General features: G+C 50.7%; 1 protein-coding gene across 4 annotated transcripts in view; it reads left to right on the top strand.

Annotated features, from left to right (window-relative positions):
• Window positions 1–5,967: 5,967 nt before the first annotated feature.
• Window positions 5,968–16,486, top strand: part of Agap3 (ArfGAP with GTPase domain, ankyrin repeat and PH domain 3) — a 69,843-nt gene continuing 59,324 nt past the window's right edge. For all 4 annotated transcript variants that reach the window (XM_045160252.1, XM_045160251.1, XM_045160250.1 and 1 more), the window contains exon 1: window positions 5,968–6,323. In XM_045160252.1, the coding sequence (XP_045016187.1) occupies window positions 5,990–6,323 (334 nt within the window). In that variant the 5' untranslated portion in view covers window positions 5,968–5,989. The remainder of the gene's footprint in view (window positions 6,324–16,486) is intronic.

Below are 16,486 nucleotides of genomic sequence, written 5' to 3'. Positions count from 1 at the left end.
CAACATGGAATTTTTTTTTTTTTTCCCTGAGGTAGGGTTTTGCTCTAGTCCAGATTAACCTGGAATTCACTATGTAGTTTCAGGGTGGCCTGGAACTCATGGCAATCATCCTACCTCTGTCTCCCAAGTGCTGGGATTAAAGATGGGCACCACCATGCCTGGCCTGCAACATGGATTTTTGAACAGAGAACACACATCCTGATGCCTCACGTAGTCACATCAGCTACATGATCTTGGGTGGGTTATTTAATCTCTGAATATAAATTCAGTTCTAGGTCAATTGTAAGGAGGCACATTAATATTATTAATGTGGGGACTATGTAACAAGACACTTGTCACAATGTGAACTTCGCTCAGTAGTACTGGCATAGTCCCTTCACCCAAACATGGAGTGGTTAATTGGGTTCTTAAGGGTGTTTCTGTGGTGGAGTGTGGTGCCAAACCCTTCTAAGGAGGTTTGGGAATTTGAAGCCAGTCTGAGCTACCTAGCAATCTCTGTGTAAGTAACCACCTCCCTCCTTGAAAAATAATGTTTCTGTGCAGAGTATACTGAGTCTCTGGGGAACTCACGACCGCTAATGCGTATGGAGGTCCTTCTTTCTTTTTAAAACAAATTACGAAAATATTGTATTGATTTAGGGAAGTACAGAACCAAGGAAAGACACCCATGTGGCTTGAGGGCCCACCTGGTGGGCCTGGAAAACTCGTGGAAAGGACCTAAGACAGCTTCTGGCATGTAGCGGAAGAGGCCACGTGGAGTTGGGCTAGGGGCTCTCTCCTTGGCTCCGCCCAGCAGAGGGGAAACTTAAGGAAGCTGGAGGCTCTGGAGAGGTCAGGTGGCACAGAGCGGATGTCCTTATTTCTCCGAGCTCCCAGTAGCCACAGAAATCTTGAACCCTGTATTTCACAGGCTAATTTTGATTCGAAATAATCTACCTTAGTATTCCAATCTCTCATGCCTACTTGAAGAAGCAAGTGCTCCAAAAAGTTTCCTTGGTAACATTAGTTTGATATTATTAATTCTTTTGTTTTGTTTTGTTTTGTTTTTAGAGGTAGGGTCTCACTCTGGCCCAGGCTGACCTGGAATTCGCTATGTAGTCTCAGGGTGGCCTTGAACTCACAGTGATCCTCCAACTTCTGCCTCCCAAGTGCTGGGATTAAAGGCACGTGTCACTATACCTGGTTTGAGATTATTAATATTTTTTGAGATTATTAATTTTAATACTTTTTCACGGTAGGGTCTCAGTCTAGCCCAGGCTGACCTGGAACTAACTCTGTAGCCCTAGGCTGGCCTTGACCTCACAGCAATCCTCCTACCTCAGTCTCCTGAGTGCTGGGATTAAAGATGTTCACCAACATTCCTGGTCAGTTTTTTATAAAGTGAAGAACTGATTAATCTCTAGTTCCTTCCCATTTCATGTGAAAGTAGGTGAAAACAAAGATGACAAGTGGGTCTGGGTACGTAGTTCAGTGGTAGAGGATTTGTCTAGCCTGCACAAGGCTCTGGGTTCCATCCCCAGAATAGGGGAAGGGGAAATGACTGTCATGGTACTTGGAAGGTATCTGTAGAAGATTTAGCAGGCTTTGAAAGGGTGCGGGGGATTTGTTTTTTCAAGGTAGGGTCTCACTGTAGGACAGGCTGACCTGGAAATTTAGTATGAAGTCTCAGGGTGGTCTCAAACTCACAGCAGTCCTCCTACCTCTGCCTCCCAAGTGCTGGGATTAAAGGTATGTGCAGAAAAGGAGACATAAAGGGTGGAGAAAGGAAGGGAGGAGGATACTTAATAGGTTGATATTGTATATATGTAATTACAATGATTGTAATGGGGAGGTAATATGATTGAGAATGGAATTTCAAACGGGAAAGTGTGGGGGTGGGGAGGGAGGGAATTACCATGGGATATATTTTATAATCATGGAAAATGTTAATAAAAATTAAAAAAAAAAAAACCAAAACAAAAAAAAAAAAGGTATGTGCAGCCACAACCAGTTCAGTTGGTATTAAAAAAAAATTTATTTATTTATTTATTTATTTGAGAGAAGGAGGGAGAGAAGCAGATAGAAAATGGGCACACCAGGGCCTCCTGGCCACTGCAAAGTTCAGACACATGCACCACCTTGCACATCTGGCTTTACATGGGTCCTGGGGAATTGAACATAGGTCCTTTGGCTTTGCCAGCAAGTGCTTTAACTGTTAAGCCATCTTTCCAGCCCTAGTTTTTTAAGAAAGATTTTTACTTATGAGAAGAGGTAGTGAGTATGGGCATACCAGTCTTTTGGTACTGCAAACAAACTCCAGATGCCATACAGGTACTAGGGAATCAAATCCAGGCCAGTAAGCTTTTTTTTCCTTCAAATTTTTATTAACAACTTCCATGATTATAAAATATATCCCATGGTAATACCCTCCCTCCCCCCCCCACTTTCCCCTTTGAAACTCCATTCTCCATCATATCCCCAAACCATTTCAATCAGTCTCTCTCTCTCTCTCTCTTTTTTTTTTTTTTTTTGGCTTTTGTTTTTTCGAGGTAGGGTCTCACTCTAGCCCAGGCTGTCCTGGAATTCACTATGGAGTCTTAAGGTGGCCTTGAACTCACAGCAATCCTCCTACCTCTGCCTTCTGAGTGCTGGGATTAAAAGGCATGCACCACCACACCCAGCCAGTCTCTCACTTTTTTTTTGTTATTTTTATTTATTTATTTGAGAGTGACAGAGAGAGAAAGAGCCAGAGAGAGATAGAGATAAAGAGAGAGAGAGAGAGAGAGAATGGGCACGCCGGGGCCTCCAGCCACTGCAAACGAACTCCAGGTGCATGTGCCCCTTGTGCATCTGGCTAACATGGATCCTGGGGGATCGAGCCTCAAACCATGGTCCTTAGGCTTCACAGGCAAGTGCTTAACTGCTAAGCCATCTCTCCAGCCCCAGTCTCTCTTATTTTGATGTCATGATCTTTTCCTCCTCTTATGATGGTCTTGTGTAGGTAGTGTCAGGCACTGTGCGGTTATGGATATCCAGGCCATTTTGTGTCTGGGAGGAGCACCTTGTAAAGAGTCCTACCCTTCCTTTGGTTCTTACATTCTTTCCACCACCCCTTCCACATTAGACCCTGAGCCTTGAAAGGTGTGATAGAGATAGTGCAGTACTGAGCACTCTGGTCACTCCTTTCCAGCACCATGATACCTTCTGAGTCGTTCCAAGGTCACTGCCATCTGAAAAAAGAAGATTCTCTACCAAAAGTGAGAGTAGCATTAATATAAGGGTATGAACATTAAGAGAAGTGCTTACTGGGAAGTTTGATAAGCATAGTATATACAATTAGCCAGACAGCAGCAGATGTTACACCTCTAGGGCTCATGACTACCCCTGTTTTAAGTTTTCAGTATCAGGGATGTATTCCTCCTCCCATGGAGCAGGCCTCCAGTCCAATTGGAGGGCAGTTGATTTCCACCATGACAGATGTGTCACTATTGTACCCGTTGGCTCATTTGGCCTGGCTGGCCAAATATAAGGCTTGCAGTGTCCACTGTTGATTATCTTCACTGGTGGTATCTCTTTCTCCCATTGAACTACATGTAGAATGGCTTCCTCCAGCTTTCTGTCTTCTGGTCTACATGGAGGAGGTTGTCAGCTCAATTCCAGCAGGATTTCTCAGTGGCCTTGCTGTCCAAGTATATGGAGTCTTTAGCAATAAGGTCTTACCATCTATTCCTGGTGGGAAACCAAGGGCCTCAGCAATGGCCTATGTTTTGGGGGCATCAGGGGGCATAATGTTTTGGGGGCATCCCTGTAGGCTAGTAAGCTTTGTAAGCAAGCACCACTGAGCAAGCTTCCCAGCCCTGATTTGTGTTTTTGAGACTATAGCTCATATACCTCAGGCTGGCCTTGATTCCTGATCCTCCTGCCTCCACCTCTGAAGGGCTGGGATTACAGGCCTGCACCAGCATGCATAGCACCCTCCTGCAGAAATATTGGCTAGAGTCACTACCTTACAGTGTCCTTCTTCCCTCCTTTCTTCCTCCCTCCCTCCTCCTCCTTCTCTCTCTCTCTTCCTTTCTTTCTCAGAAGCAGTGTCTCATTCTAGCCCAGGCTGACATGAAACTCACTTTGTAGCCTTGAACTCATGGTGATGCTACTACCTCAACTGCCTGAGTGCTGAGATTAAAAGTGTGTGCCAAAGATCTTGACATCAAAATAAAAGAGAGATTGATTGAAAGGAGGAGGGGATATGATGGAGAATGGAGTTTCAAAGGGGAAAGTGGGGGGAGGGAGAGCATTACCATGGGATATTGTTTATGATCATGGAAGTTGTTAATAAAATAATAATAAAAGTGTGTGCCACCATGCCTGACACATATGCCATCTCTTATGGCTTTTAGGAAATGTGTGTGTTGGTGGTGCCATGGGTTAGCACAGCTGCAGACAGCTTTGATAATAGGAATGCAGAACTGGGCCTTTTTAGACCCAGGAAAAACAAGATGGGCAAAGGGATAGAACAAGGAAAAATGAGAATCAAGTGAGGTTTTTGTTTGTTTCTTTTTTCAAGGGTCTTGCTGTAGGCCAGGCTGACCTGGATTTCACTATGTAGTCTCAGGATGGCCTCAAATTAACTGCGATCTTTCTACCTCTGCTTCCCAAGTGCTGGGATTAAAGGCGTGCACCACCACGCCCAGCCAAGTGTGCTTCCTGAACAAGAGAAGTGGGGGAAAGATGGTACATTTGATTCATCCCTCTTCTTCCAGGTACCTAACAACAGGGTTGGGCAGTCTTCAGTTCTGGCAGGGAGGAGTTCTTTTTTAAGATTTTATTTTTACTTATTAGAGACAGATGAGGGAGGGGGGGGGGAGAATGAGCATGCCAGGGCCTTAACTCCAGATGCATGTGCCACCATGTGCATCTGGTTTATGTGGGGCCTGGAGAATTTAACGCGGGTCCTTAGGCTTCGCAGGCATGCGCCTTAAGCCCTAAGCCATCTCTCCAGCCCAGGGAGGATTTTTTTAAAGACGTGGCTGTCACTGGAATAAAGAATTGGAACACTGCTGTTCCAAGTGTCATTTATAAGGCCCTCAGAGAAAACTCCCTGGAGAAGCGGAAATAGCAGCGGGGATCCCATCCCTGCCTTTGAGTCGCAGCCAGCAGTGGAGACAATTGGGCAAAACGCCAGGATAAGAACCCAGGCGGGAATCTCTAAGGGCTGACCACTCGGCCTGGGGACAGAGGAGAGACCATGTCGCCCTGAAGGTAGAGTGTTGGGAGGACGAAGGCTTAGTTGGGCCTGGGCGGGCTTCTGGGCCAATCAGCTGCGTTTATCCTCACCCCCCAGGCGCAGGGCACTGTTTGGGCATTGCCCAGAGATGGCACAGCCGCCTGGATCAGCGCTGGGAGGGCAAAACGACAGCTGGCCCAAGAGCCGTGTCCCAGGGCGGGTGGCCCTCGAGGCCGTCCCAGTGCGCGCTGGCGGAGGGGGAATGGGCAGGCGAGCGGGCGGAAGGGCCGGGGCCCGGGTGGGTGGGGCCCGGCGCGGTGGACTGAGCGCGCGGCGGGGGGAGGGAGGCGGGCGAGCCGGCGAGGGGCGGGGGCGCGGGGCGGGCGCGCTGGAGGGGCGGGGGCGGCGGGAGGGGGGCTCGGGCTGCGTGTGCCGGAGCCGGCGGGGGCGGCGGTGCGTGCGCATGACGCGGGGGGAGGGCCCGAGCCGCGCGCTCCCGGTCCCGTTGTTGTTGCCGCTGGAAGCAGCTTCTAGGCGGCGGGATCTCGGCGCCGGGAAGCGCCGGGCGACGACGACGACGGCGGCGGCGGTCACGGTGTGCGCGGTGGCGTCTTCCGGCCTCGGTGCCCGGCCCCATGCACTGACCCCGTGCCGTGCGTTCCGCGCTCCGGGCCCCGCCAACCCCGCGCGCCGCCTGCTCGCCGCAACCGCCGCCGCCGCCGCCGCCGCCGCCGCGTCGCCCCGGGCCCGAGTCGGGCCCGCCTCGGGCCCCGCGGCTCCGGAGCCATGAACTTCCAGGCGGGCGGAGGACAGAGCCCGCAGCAGCAGCAGCAGAGCCTGGCGGCTCCGGGGGGCGGCGGCGGCGGCGGCGGCGGCGGCGCGGGGGGAGGCGGGCAGTTCGGCGGCGCGGGCCCCGGAGCCGGGGGCGGAGGCCCCTCGCAGCAGCTGGCCGGCGGACCCCCTCAGCAGTTCGCGCTCTCCAACTCGGCGGCCATCCGGGCCGAGATCCAGCGCTTCGAGTCCGTGCACCCCAACATCTACGCCATCTACGACCTGATCGAGCGCATCGAGGACTTGGCGCTGCAGAACCAGATCCGGGAGCACGTCATCTCCATCGAGGGTGAGCGGCGTCGGGGGGCTGCGGGAGCCGAGGTGCGGTGACCAGTCCGGCGCTGGCCAGTGGGGTTCCTCTCGGCCTCCCCCCCCCTTCTGGTCTAGGAGGGGGGTTGTCTTCGCGCGCCCGAGGTCCGCGTTTTTCGCTGATCCGCGCTGCAGATCCTTGGTCTATTCGCTGTGTCTCTAACCAGGGACACTTTGGGGCGAGGGTGGTGGTGGTGGTGGGGTGTCGGGCCCATGCTAGGCGGGGGGCATGTTTTCTGCTTCGTCGTGCTCTGGGATATGAAGGGGTTGTAGCCTCGAGGACCGGTGCGCTCCGAGTCGCGGAGGATCTGGGGCCTGTTGTCGGATCTGGTTAGGCATGGCCCCGCAGGGTGGGCGCGACGGAGGGCCGCGGTGGGCCCCGGGAAGTGGGGTTCCATACTCCTGGCTTAGCTGCTGCCCTGCCTGCCCGGCGGTGGGGCGGCGGACCCTAGGCTTCCGTTAGCGGATAGCAGTCTTCCTGGGCCCGGGCCCGCAGGCTTCGGAGGGTGACGCTCGCCGCGGCGCCCTCTCCCGGCGCACACCCCCCACGCTGCTGCGGCCGGGCGCCCGGCCGGGGCCTGGCGTAGGGCTGGGGCTTTATGACCGCGTGGGAGTAGGTGGATGGTCCCTCGGTGCCTTGGACGGGCCCGGCGTCTCCGGGACCGTCATATCTGCTTACTCTGGAGGCATGCACGAGGCTGCTTGGAGCTAACTGACCCCCAGCCACATCCGGCCTGTTTTGGGGGACTGTAAACGCCAGGCCATGTGCTGCCCAAAGCTCCTTCCTGTGGGCTCTTTGGGTTCTGGATGGTGGCTGATGAAGGGCACGGGGATTGGGGGCACACTGTTGGCACATGACCCACGACCTCTGGTGTGGTGTGGTAGGGCCTGGCTGTACCTACGGGCACCCTAGTGGAGTGGTGACCTTCCAGCGAGCTTGGGCAGATGGTCCTCGCCCTTGGCCATCTGCTTCCTCCTCCGGTTCTGTTTGAGGGGGGACGCCCACCAGCAGGTGGTGGGCTCAGCCTTAGTGGTAAGGCAAGGAGAGCCAAGGCCAGTTACTCATGACATGGAGTTGTGGGGCCTGCTACTACTTGGGCCTTATAGTTAAGCTCTTCATCTTGTGTGGAGCCCTGGGGACTTCCACTCTTCAACAGCTCTGGTTTCCTGTTAGAAGTCCCAATAGCCAGGGAAGGAGTCTTGGTTCTCTTTTGTGAAGAGGCTCCCATTAGAGCAGAGTCCTTTTGTTGTAGTATTCTGCCCTGACTTCCCTATGCGTCTTCCCCAGCCTGCCCTTCTCTCTTCCCTCTCAAGGCTGAGTTCATTGTGAACTAATTAGGTGACAGGAAAAAAAAAAACAACAAAAAAAAAAACCTCATTAACATGTATTTGAAAAACGGCCTGAATTTCTTCTGTGGCTAGGGACTGGAAGATAGCAATTGTATGAGCCCAGGGGTCCAAAAGAGAGGCCTCTTAGATCTAAAGGGGGTGGGGCCATGAGAAACCTGTTCTTGAAGCTTCCCTGTCCCTGGAGGAAGTATGAAGTTCCAGATCAACACCAAGATGACCTCCCCAGCCCCTTGGGAAGGATGAAGAGATTTGCTGGACAGCCACCCATGTGTGTAGTGGGGTCTGGGGGGGACTTCGATGACAAGGAGGAGGACAGATCATCTGCCCCTGAGCCTTTCCAGCCGGCTCCATCACATCTGACTCCAGCTCATTAGCCATGGCTGGAGTTGTCTCTGCTCATGATGTGTCTGGCCTGATTCTTCTGTGCTGTGAAGGCCATGACCCTGGCATGCACTGGTTGTGTTTTCCACCTCTGTGTTAAAGTCAATATGATAGGCAGAATTTCCACTTCTCAGACCCCCCAGAGCAACTTCCCCATTGTGGTTTGGAAATGCCCCGCCATTCCATCTGCTTAGCCTGGAAGCTCACTGTCACTGTCACTGTCATGGAGCCCTGAGACCTGATGTCTCATTGTCACCAGACTGACCCAGCAGCTCCTCTTCCATCCATCCCCAGCTTTCTGCTGTATCCCTGGGAAGTCTTCCTCAGAGAAAGCCTTGCTCCTTCCCAGCTTCTCTCAGGAACCCATCTTCGTTGCCCCTGCCCTGCTGGGGTTCTCACTCCTGTCGCCCCAGCTTTTCTGCTGTAGGCAGGCTGAAGAAAGAAAGACTCCTCCTCTTTCGGCCCTGTATGCTTCCTGCAGATGAGCTCTCTCCATCTGCCCAGCCATATTGCTCAGTCCTGCCAGGCAGTCTCCACCTTGCTGGAGTAGGGAGGTAACTGTCATGGGTGTGTCCTTGTGCCCTCTGGCTGGGCTGAGCCCCTGTAGCCCAGCCGACTTGGCCAGTTACATAAACACAGAACTGCTTGGAGCTTGAACCTTCTTCCTCAAAGGGCCAACATTTCACAGGGTGCCAGAAAGCCTCGTTTTGTTCCGGTTAATATTGTGGTGGAGGGTTTATTAGTCCTGGCTCTGAAGGTGACAGCCAGGACCATTTGGCACAGAGAAAGCTCAGTGGGCGCCTTACTTCCTGTCTTCCTTCTGCTTCTCTCAAAGGGGAGATGTGGCTTTCCTTTGTGTCAAGAGGGGATTTGAGGTGGGGGAGACGAGCCTGACCACCTTGCAAAGTTCCTTTTCACGCTCAAGACCCGAGGCAAAAGGTGTCACTGGGCCTCGGGGAATGAAGTACCACTAGTAGCCCACGCGAGGGCCTAGAAGATGTTCTACACGCAAGACCTCTGAACCACCTCACCTCACCATTGGGAAACTGAGGCTTAGTAAAGGGAGGGACCCAAACCAGCCCAGCTGGGGTGAGCCAGGCACCTGGCTCACTGTTGGCACTCTTTCACTCCCAGGGAAAGGAGTTCCGCCAACTCGCATAGCTTCCTGACTGTCCTAGAAAGAGGGATACAGGGACACTTTGTGGGAGGGTACACTGGGCCAAGCCACCCAGAACAACCCCAGAGACGCTGCTGTTCGGGAGAAGACTACCTGAACTGTCCCGCAGGTGGCTTCAGAAGGCCTGTTGGCTTCTGAGCAGGTGGGGGGGAGGGGTCTGATCCCCAGGCTGTTTCCTGCTTGGACTCTGGGCCTGGAAGTGGACATGTGCATGACACATGGCTACTATTGTGTGTGCAGGAACCAGGCTCTGTTGGCTGGTGTCCAGTTTCCCCTTTGTCTTTCCCCAGGGTTTGTGTTCATCCAGAGAGCAAAAAATTCCCTTGGACACACCATTCTGTCTTCCCGGATTGTTCTCAATCGCATTGGTGTAGTTGCCACTTTGCCTGCCTATACCAGCTGTGGGGTTGGTGACATCTCAAAAGGGTCCCCATGAGAGATACAGGCTTCTTCCTGTTTGGCTGGACAGAAAGGGCTAGGCATGTTGGGAGAGCTCAGAGGGCTTAGGAAGAGGGTCCCAACAGTACCTCTTGCTCCTTCCTGGCTAGCCCACTTCTGCAGTGTTACAGCTGCCTGAGTTTCCCCTTGTCTCCCCCCCTTTTTTGAGGTAGGGTCTCTCTCTAGTCCAGGCTGACCTGGAATTCACTATGTAGTCTCAGGGTGGTCTCAGACTTTCAGTGATCCTCCTACCTCTGCTTCCCAAGTGCTGGGTTTAAAGGTGTGTGCCGCCATACCTGGCTGTCCTGTTCTTTTAATTAATTTATTTATTTATTTTATTTTATTTTATTTTTGGTTTTTCAAGGTAGGGTCTCACTCTGGCTCAGGCTGACCTGGAATTCACTATGTAGTCTCAGGGTGGCCTTGAACTCATGGCGATCCTCCTACCTCTGCCTCCCGAGTGCTGGGATTAAAGGCGTGCGCCACCACGCCCGGCTTAATTTATTTATTTGAGAGGGGTAGAGATAGAGGCAGAGAGAGAGACAGAGAGGATGGGTGCATCAGGGTCTCTAGCTACTGCAAACGAATTCCAGACGCATGCGCCACCCTGTGCATCTGGTTTACGAACCTGAGTCCTTAGGTTTTGCATTAACCACACAGCCATCTCTTCAGCCTGGTCCTGTGATTTTTTTTTTTTTTTTTTTTGCTGTAATCCTATGCTGGCTCCACAGGGGACAGGAAGCTCCCTCCTGAGCCGCCTTCCTTGCTAACAGTCACCTGGTGTGAGAGCCTCGGTTCCCATGCACTGCCCAAGCCAGGCTTACCTCATGGTCTCCTGGACCTACATCTGTCTGTCTGCAGTCGTTCTAGTGGTAGCTCCTTGAGCAGGGAGGGCCTAGTGGGGGTTGGAGGGCCGAGGCAGTTTATGTAGGACTTTGTACACACGGGTTCTAGGAATCTTGAAAAAGAGAATACCCATGTGGGTGCTGGTAGGCAGTAAAAACTGCATTTGTTCCGGATTCATCTATTTAGCTTTTAATGGGTGGCCCAGTTGTATCTGGCACCTCAGCAAGCAGGAGAACAAAAGGGAGGAAGAGAGTGGAAACACTGCAAGGGCTGGGCTCAGCTGCCCTGGCAGAATGGCTTAAGGCAGAAGGTATCAAAGGGGTCTGGGAGTGACAGCTTTAAGCAGGGCAAAGCTCAGACCTGGGACACTGCTCAGGTCCCCTGCCCTCAGGGTCAGGAGTGGCAAATGGAGGACACCCTAGCTTCTCCTTGGGCCTCATGACCTCAGGAGCAGCCAGGTGGAAAACTTCCATCATTCCATTGGATCCAGGCCTCATGATACCCCACCACAGTAGTAGGCCTTCAGCCAACATCACTTCTTTCTTCAAATGTGTGCTGGGCATGGTGGTTGGAGAGGACCAGATTATGAAGGGGAGTGGTTGTATGTAAAGGCCAATTATAGTGTTTAGGGCACAGCAAATTGGTCTTTATGGCAGGAGCACTAGGGAGGACTTTTTTTTTTAAGTACTTTATTTGGGAAAGAGAGGCAGAGAGAGAGCAAGCGAGCACATGTGTCAGGGCCTATACCACTGTAAACAGACTCCAGATGCCACCTTGTGCATCTGGTTTTACGTGGCTACTGGGGACTGAAGTCTGATCCTTAGGCTTTGCAGGCAAGCACCTCAGCTGCTGAGCCATCTCCCCAGTGGAGGTGGGGGAGGTTTTTAATGGTTTTGGGTACATGTGTTTCTGCCTTCGCCTAAACCAAGAGACCATGGCAGCTGATGCTTTCCCCCACAGGATATATGGTGGCCTGGGAGGGTTCAGACTGTTATGCCCAGTTCTTGGCACCCCCAGTGACCACCAAGGAGAACCAAACCTGTATGCAAGGACAAGGAGCTTTAATTCGGGCTTAAGCTCGGTCTCTTGACTTCACCAACACAGTGGTTCTGTACAAGAGCCCCAAGTAGTGGGAGGGTAGGGTTTTTATAGGGATTTGAACACAGAAGAAGGGGATGGGTACATTATTGGTTGATTTAAACAGTGTAGTCTTCTGATTGGCTTAGGATTTGGGCGGGCAAAATTGGCAGGCTGGAGCTAGGGGATTTGAGTTTATCTTATGACTATGGGAATGTCTCATGACTTCAGGAATGTATGGGATAATCGGTTTAACTGTTAAGCCTACCCTTATGGCAAGGTTGGTGGGCTGGAGCTAGGGGAATTGAACTTACCTTTTTTTTTGTTCATTTTTTTTTTGACTTTTAGAGGTAGGGTCTCACTCTGGCTCAGGCTGACCTGGAATTCAATATGTAGTCTCAGGGTGGCCTCGAACTCTGGGCGATCCTCCTACCTCGGCCTCCCGAGTGCTGGGATTAAAGGCGTGCGCCACCACGCCCGGCCGAATTGAACTTATCTTATAGCATAATCAGTTTCCAGTAACTGTTAAACCCACCCTTAGATCTTGCTGGGGAAACAGAAACTTAGGCCTACCGAGGACTCTGAAGCCTGTCATGGTGTCCATCTGGTTCCTGAGTCCTTCATTCCCCCATCTCTTTGTACCATGAGGAGCCAATCTTGGATCCCAGTTGAATTACTGAGTGGAATCTAGTGGTATATACTGTGATCTTAAAACCATAAGCTGTACTGTATTAATGCGTTCCCTAACAAAAGCAACTAATCTATTAATAATGCAAGGTCCTATTGTGATAAGTAACAAAAATAAAAGTAATGGCCCTGCTAAAGCAGACAGCAGAGTTGTTAACCATGGGGAATGACTGAACCATAAACCATCCTCTATCCGCTTCTCTTTCTTACTTTCTTTCATTTTTCCAAATTCTTTTGTACCTTCACCATTGAGTCTCTAATTATACCTGAATGGTTGGCATAGAAACAACATTCTTCTCTTAAGGCCACATATAGTCCCCCTTGCTGGAGGAATAATAAGTCCAATATCTGTCTATTCTGTAATACAACTTCAGCTAAGGAATCTACATTTTTCTCTAAGTGAGTAATGGACGTTTCCAGCCTCTGGATGTCTACGTCTATACTTTCTCTCAACTCATTGTAATGTTTTCCTTGAAGGGTGAGTGCTGCAATGCCTGTTCCTGCCCCGGTCAGGCCTGCCCCCAAGATTAGTGCCATGGTCAAGGTGACTGGTTCCTGTTTTCACTGGAAGGTGACCCTGGTGTTTCTGCTAGTTTCCCCAGGATGTCTTGGTCGGGGTGATAAGTGATTCTAGGCACCAGTTGGACCAGTATGCAGTAATCCCCAATTTTATTATTTATCAGTTCTCCATATATGCAGGGGGTCAGACCTGTTGAACAAGCCCACCAGCTGTTATTTGAGGAAACTAGGTATTATCTGATGGGGGTTTTTGATTGTATGGATACAGAGGTGTTGGTTAGGAGGTGGGACTCTGCCTACACAGAGACCTATTCCCGAGACGGCTTGTAGGGTTATCTGCAGCCTGGAAGACTGCTGCCATCTGCAGCCCTCAAGACTTATCTTGAGTGCTGTAGTTAGCTATTTTAATAATAATAATAATAATAATATTTTCATAATAAGGAGGTTGGGCCATATAGCAGAGCAGGCATGACTCCGTCAGGTTTGGTCTGGAGTCACTGAGCACCCGAAAAGCCCCGTCCATCATAGATTGTAAGGGATCCTTAAAAAGAGTAGGCTGATTTTTACGGCAGTGGCGGGGGGGGGGGTCCACCGGTAGGGTCGGGAGTATAATCTAGTCTTAATTGAGAGGGATTTAGGATGGGGTTGGGTCCCACAGGTTGAGCCGGACCTGCATTGGGAAATGTTGTCACCAACCAGATAGTAAATAAGGCATCGGGATCATACCCAGTAGCGTACAGTCTTATTCCCCAAGTTTTTCCATTAGCCCAGGACACCTGTCTCCCTTTTTCTGTGAACTTGAGAGAAACGAAATTACAGATCTCATTTTCTTTCAAGGAGGGGAGGTAACATGGTCCATTTTGGTCCTCAGTCTGGTTCAGTGTCATGGTGATAAGGTCCCCCGTAGTAGGCGGGTTCCAATATATCCTTCCGGTAGACACACATTGCCAGCCAGCACAGTAGAAGGCTTCAGGTCCCCCACAGCCCTCTTTGATTCTTGCTTTCCTTAAGTGCCTGGGGCATACATAGAAATAAGAAATTTCCTGATTCGCCACAGAGTCCCATGAGTCATCCACTAGTTGATGGAGGTCGAAAATCAAATCGGGGAACCTGGTTTCCCCGTGGAGCAAGATGTGATTTGGAGTAAGCAATTTCCCCCGTGGCAGTGTTGGTTATTATTCAGGTCAGATTATAAACTCGGTGGGGAGTAGCTGCCACAATATGTACAGTTAGGAGCACAGTCAGGAGCAGGAATGTTTGAGTTGAAGCTTAAGTGGGGTGCTGTGTTCCTGGTCAATTTTCCATTGTGGCTGGTAGTCCTCAGGTTCAGCCAGTGGATCTGCCTGTTGGATGTGGGTATGATGAATCTTAAGTGGCAATTCCATCCACCTTCACAGCAGTGGGTGTGGTCAGGATGATGATGTAGGGGCCTTTCCAGTGTCTCGCGGTGATGGCGGCGAACGAACACCCAGTCTCCTGGATTATAACCATGACTCAGAGGGGGAGGTCTAGTTTCATATATGGCCTTCAGCCTTGGACATATTTCCTTATGAGTTCTAGCAAGGGATTAAAGAGACTCATGCAATTGTTGGTTATCAAACTCAGCAGTCAGCTCTGTCTTTAAGTCAGGCAATATTGGGGTTGGTCTCCCAAACATTATTTCATAGGGTGTTAAGCCTATCATGTAGGGTGTGTTCTGCACCAGGTAGAGGGCAAAGGGAAGGAGAGATACCCAGTCCCCGCCGGTCTCCATGGTTAATTTAGTAAGGGTCTCCTTTAGAGTCCTATTCATTCTCTCTACCTGTCCTGAGTTTTGGGGTCTATAAGCACAATGTAATTTCCAATTCGCCCCCAAAATCTTAACAACTTCCTGTGTTACTTGAGAGATAAAGGCTGGTCCATTGTCTGAGCTCAAGAGAGCAGGCATTCCATACCTGGGAAGGATGTCCTCTAGGATTTTCTTAGTTACCACTTGAGCTGTTTCATGCTTAGTGGGGAAAGCTTCGCTCTATCCTGAAAAAGTATCTACAAAAACTAAAAGATATCTGTAACCATATTTACCATGTTTTACCTCAGTAAATTCCAATTCCCAGTGTGCTCCAGGCTTAGAGCCACACTGGCGTGTCCCGTTTTCTTTAGGATAATTGCCTGCATTAGTCATCTTACAACTTAGGCACTTGTTGGCAATTTCTTCAATGTGAGATCTTAAATTGAGTATTTTAAGATGACTGCCTTATTAGCTCTTCAGTCTGCTTTGTGCCCAGATGTGTAGACCAGTGCAAATGTTGGAGAAGCTGCTGAGCCAGGCGTGTGGGAAGGATCAATTTATCGTCCCCACTTTTGATCCATCCTCCAGCGCCCTCTTGTGTTAGAGGCAACTTGCTAATCTGTTTGGTGTCCTCTGAATACCCTGGAGTGTCAGGTAAGGTTGGAGGTCCTGGGTCTGGGAGTAGAGTCAATACCAGTTCAGTATCTAGGGCAGCCCTCTTAGTGACCTCATCTGCCCTCATATTTCCCCTGGCCAACGGAGTATCATCTCTTTGGTGGCCAGGGCAATGCATAATGGCCAGTTTCAAGGGCAACCATAAGGCAGCCAACAAGTCCAAAATTTGCTCTTTGTTTTTAATTGTCTTTCCTTCTGCTGTGAGGAGGCCTCTCTCTTGATAGATAGCCCCATGTACATGTGCAGTCACAAAGGCGTAACGGCTGTCTGTATACACATTTAGCTTCTTGCCTTTGCCTAATTGTAAGGCCTTTGTCAGAGCAATGAGTTGCGCCCGCTGTGCAGAAGTCCCTCTAGGTAATGCTGCTGCCCAGGCAGTCTCTGTCTCACTCACCACAGCAGCCCCTGCATACCTTTGTCCATTTTTCATGAAGCTGCTGCCATCAGTATACCAAGTAACTTCAGCATCTGGCAGAGGCTGGTCAGTCAAGTCTTCTCTGATGCTGTAAACCCGACTTACGATCTCTGTGCAATGATAGAGGGGTCCCTCCAGGTCTGGGTCCGGCAGCAGGGTGGCAGGGTTTAAGGTTGTGCTGGGAAAGAATTGTATCTGCGGTGGGTTCAAGAGTAGGCTTTGATAATGGGTTATGCGAGCATTACTCATACACCGGTTGGGAGGTTGTTTGAGAACTCCCTGTATGGCGTGGGGAGTGACCACCTGCAGTTCCTGCCCCAATGTTAATTTGTTGGCATCTTTTACCAAAAGGGCTGTAGCTGCTATTATTCGTAGGCATGGTGGCCATCCTGCTGCTACAGGATCCAGTTTCTTTGACAAATAAGCAACCGGCCAATTCCAAGGTCCTAATGTCTGAGTTAACACTCTTTTAGCTATTCTATTTTTTTCATCTTCATAGAGGTGAAGGCCTTGTTGATGTCAGGCAACGCTAGTGCAGGTGCAGTCAGCAGGGCCTGTTTTATTTCATTAAATGCCTGATCCTGGGCTGGATCCCACTGGAAGGGATTCCCTTCTTTGGTCAATTCATATAAGGCCCTGGCTTTCTCAGCAAACCCAGGGATCCATAAATGGCAAAACCCAGCGGATCCCAGGAACTCACGCACTGCTCGGTGGGTGGTTGGAATTGGTATACTTAACACAGTCTCTTTTCTGGCCTGGGATAGCCATCTCTGTCCGTCTTTAAGAATGTATCCCAGATATGTTACTTCT

Source organism: Jaculus jaculus, chromosome 10 (assembly GCF_020740685.1).
Source record: "Jaculus jaculus isolate mJacJac1 chromosome 10, mJacJac1.mat.Y.cur, whole genome shotgun sequence".
Taxonomy (NCBI): Eukaryota; Metazoa; Chordata; class Mammalia; order Rodentia; family Dipodidae; genus Jaculus; species Jaculus jaculus.
Note: the sequence above shows the minus strand (reverse complement) of the source record. Positions and strands in the feature narration are given on the sequence as shown.